This window comes from Lygodium microphyllum, chromosome 16, assembly GCF_053477565.2.
Source record: "Lygodium microphyllum isolate KBCC chromosome 16, Lygodium_microphyllum_v1.1.10, whole genome shotgun sequence".
In the NCBI taxonomy this organism is placed as follows: domain Eukaryota; kingdom Viridiplantae; phylum Streptophyta; class Polypodiopsida; order Schizaeales; family Lygodiaceae; genus Lygodium; species Lygodium microphyllum.
This window is the reverse complement of record NC_141150.1, coordinates 77468423-77472494: the sequence shown is the minus strand read 5'-3', so window position 1 is coordinate 77472494 and position 4072 is coordinate 77468423. Positions and strand designations below refer to the sequence as shown.

The following is a 4072-nucleotide window of genomic DNA, read 5'->3' as shown; positions in this document are numbered from 1 at the left end:
AAATCTCACATAATCCACCATGGAATAAAAACCCACAAAATCCACTGTGAAATATACCTCCTGGCATCATATAAACTAAGTCATACAACAAAACACAATAACTACTATTCTTAACACATAAAAGTTGACAATATAAAACATAATGATAATTTTTACTATACATGTAAGATATCTATTCATAGAACAATTGTAAACATAGTGTAATAGTATTAACTTTATCAAAATGATGTGTTTGTTTATTTGTTTGTTAAGCTTTATGCCATCATACCTCTTTCACTTTACTATTTCAAGAAGACCAAACTTTATTTGTTTTCTCAATCTCCTTTTCTCATTCTCAACTATCTCATGATAGTCGCAATTAATTGATCCTCTCCCAACAAAAGTCTCCATTATAATGTGAAAACAAAGTTGGAGCTTACCCAAAAGTACTACCAAAAAAACCCACCAACATTGATCCAAAATTACACTGTGAGAGTTATCAAACCCAATCATGCTTCTTAAACTTATTATATTCCATATGCTTGATCAACCAATCCAAAAGTGGCAAAAGCTTCAACTCACAATGAGTTACCTTCCTTTCTAGAGGCCCAATCAAGGCGACACAAGATTATTCTACCAAGAAACTATCCACTATGACAGAAGAAGATTAGTGTTTCGTTTAGTGTAGAATTCGAGACTTGCATGATGCCTCCAAGTTGGGATTGTAGATCAATCATATGAGATGCCAATTTTCTCAATGAAAGCTATCACAATATCTACCCAAGGATGATGCAGCTCACATAAATATCGTAATAAAGCCATCCATAAAGCTGTCGTATGAAGCTTGACATTCACTGAAATACCACCACCCAAAGGCCTTGGCGTGGTAAAATATGAAGCTTGACATTCAATACATCATGTAAAGCTTGACATTCAACAAGATAGCACTGCCCAAAGGCTTTAGCGTGGTAATATGTTGCCAAGAGACCCAAATCCCCCAAACAAAACAAAAAAACCACCTCTTATATACAATGGTGAGATTGACAAAACATTTTAGTGTTTGTATGTACTGAGCCGCTGTGATCCTATATACATATTTTTCTGTCGAGCTATCAAATCAAACAATTACGACTAAATCTCTAGTAACAGAAACGTTGATGTCTAAATCTCAGGTTCTTAAGGCGTCCAAGCACCAGCATTGGAAGCGAGGAATCGAGAGCTCAAGAAGAGCCTCTGGGCTCATAGCCTCGAGCTCTCTTCTATTCCTGAATAACAAGGACTGTTTCCTCCTGTCCGCATTATCATGTGAATGAGCCATTCCCCTCATCCTTTTGTATAAGCGCATGGCTGCCACTGCATCCTCACGAGGGTCATGTGGCTTGTTATCCTCCTGAATCCTGTACCTGCAACATTACATCCATTCAATCTTAATGTCTCCATTATGAAACACTCGTGCATTCAAAAGCTTGGCAACTTGAAATTCAGGACATATTACCCAAGATATGTGTGTATAAGGTATTGCAGCTTGTTGCAGACGTTGCTTGTCCTTAGGAGAGGAGGATAGTATGCAGTATCTCTACTCCAAAAAAATGAATCATATACTCAGAATGCCATCTCTGAGAGAGTCGACATGGAATCTAAAAGTGCTTGCAATTACCTTCTCAAGTTGACCGGATAATCGATTCCCAAGCAGTTCAAATCATGGTGCAAAGAATGGCCTACGAGAAGTCTAGCATTCTGTCTGCTGGCCCACGACTTTGTTCCAGTACACAGAACTTCCTCTATTGCTTTTCTTGCGACTTGAATGGGGACTGCATTGTCCATGTACTCAGGTCCAAGTCCTGTGTGTTCAAACCTACAAAGGCCATAAAACGTTGCATAAGGACATGGTTGTCTACAAGAAGTACTTCTGATCTCAATGCTCACGTAACAGAGAGTATTCATGAAAAGTGCATGTGAAATTGGAGGCACTTAAGGACACATTCACCATTTGACTGAGTATGTATAGATGCAGAACAAGTTATGTGCATTGTGGCATGCCGAATTGAGGAGTAAGACATGGAAAAACCATGAATCCATGTCAACATGAACTGAAGAAGTTTTGATATCTAGATTTCCACTCTCTTGTTATTTTGCACCTGTAATCTGTAATAGGAAGCTCTGGCTTGACAAAGATATTGAGTAGGACATTCTCCTGCTCATCCACAAGGCAGACACGAGCACACAGGTCAATAGATCCACCTTCACCTCCCCCAACCATTTCACAATCTAAAGCAACTGCAGTTCTTTGGTCCAGCTTATCGAGCTTTCCACACTGTATACTTGCATTCGTCATCTGCACTCTCTTGCTGCTGGTACTAATGGAGCAAGGCATCACCATCTGTACATTATAGCAAAACGTGTTCTACTGAGTGGAGTACAATGGCAACCAAGACAATCCGTTTCATTATCCAAAGCAAGGAAAGCATGCTCCAGCATTCTTGCACATATCATATTGCCCAGTTAGTCAAATTTCCATTATATCCTGCTGATGTTGATCAAAAGTACATCCAATTAAACAAATAATTATAGCAAAGAAAGTATATCTTACAGGCACATTCTCAGGTAAAGCAGAAAGCTCGCATGAGGCTTGGTGTTCTGTAAGTTCAGCAGCATCTGGAAAGAAGCACAGACATAAAGGGCAGCCCATCTTGGCAAACTCTTGGGCACAATCCTTTTTTGCTAGAGGCCCTGCAGAGAACAAAATGACCAAATCCCTCAGTATAAAGCTACAAAACAGAGAATATTTACATGTAAACGGTGAGATTGGGGCACTTCCAAGTTAGCCCAGAGTTGATTGAGAGAAGTAAAGTTTTTCAGAGGTTTAACTATATTGGGTCATCCACATGACCAGGTAGAACTGGCTTGATCAAGACATTCTGAGTGAATTTGAGTTATTATTATTATTATTATTATTATTATTATTATTATTATTATTATTATTGAATATGAGTTGAGTCGCACCTTTGTGAAACCCTTAGGACTGTATAGGGTCCTGCATAAAATGGTTACCAATGCTCCACAAGCCCTCGGTAACTATCAGTCTTTAGCTAATGTATTGAACTCATAGAGACTAATTGATGTTGATATCGGGCTTAAAATAGAGCAGATGTGTTGTACTCTAGAGTCTCTGGCTGATGTTAATATTAGTTAAACACCAAATAGAGCAGATACTGGATTATGTTTAGTGCAGAGCTTACAAGAAGACTAGGCTTCCAACCTCTCGCCACAGAAAAGCTGCAGATTGTAGCAAATTGAAGACTAGATTAGGCGCTATGTCAGTCCATGCGAAGCACTTCTGCTGCACTAATCTCTTTTGGTAACCCAATCATCCATAAATAAGATTTCAGAGCTCAATCTAACTAAGACAACATTGACAGATAATCAGGGCAAGTAATCGCGCACAAGCTCGCATAAGACAGCAGATTTGCGGAGGTTCACACACCTAGAAGATGCTCACGCAGCGCGTCGAGGCATTTGCAATGCTTGAGGCAGTGGCCACACCGGGGCTCGTGAGAGGAATGGCCAGCCTGCAGCATGTGAGACACCAGATACTCCTTGTGTTTAAACTGCTTGAAGCAAGCCGGACACTTGAGGAATCTGCAGACACCAGGGCACGTCGTCAGAACACAGGAGAGGCTTGTTCTGGCTCCCTGGACCGATCTAAATTTCTAGGGCAGAGGCATTACCTGGCAGGTTCATCAGCGGCCATGGCTGCGTCGGGAGCAATGAGAGAGAGAGAGAGAGAGAGAGAGAGAGAGAAGGCAATACTTGTTGACAATAAAAGAGGGCGCATGCATAGTGGCATTTTCCCGCGCTTTTTGAATTCCTCTTCTTCTTCCAATGTCCATGTTAGAGCTGTGGGGCAAATGGCCTCCATTGTCCAAATAACCCTGAGGTCGCCCCATGCAAGTTTCTAACTACTAACTAGGTTAGTGGCTTGGTCAGTTGGAAGATTCTTACTATTACTATATTTCATTTACCTTATCTAAAACTAAAACCTAGGATTTGAGAATCAACGATCCATAATCAATCTAAGTTTTTTATGTGATCG

The 4072-nt window shown here is 40.3% G+C and overlaps 1 protein-coding gene across 1 annotated transcript; it reads right to left on the bottom strand.

Moving 5' to 3' along the window:
- Nucleotides 1–710: 710 nt before the first annotated feature.
- On the bottom strand, nucleotides 711–3828 carry LOC148023005 (uncharacterized). The gene is made up of 7 exons (XM_087695162.1): nucleotides 3708–3828; nucleotides 3464–3618; nucleotides 2570–2709; nucleotides 2118–2359; nucleotides 1637–1834; nucleotides 1475–1555; nucleotides 711–1382 (listed from the first exon to the last, which is right to left on the bottom strand). The coding sequence occupies exons 1-7, from the start codon at nucleotides 3824–3826 to the stop codon at nucleotides 1148–1150; spliced, it is 1170 nt and encodes a 389-aa protein (XP_087551288.1). The 5' UTR covers nucleotides 3827–3828; the 3' UTR covers nucleotides 711–1147.
- Between the last annotated feature and the right edge of the window lie 244 nt (nucleotides 3829–4072).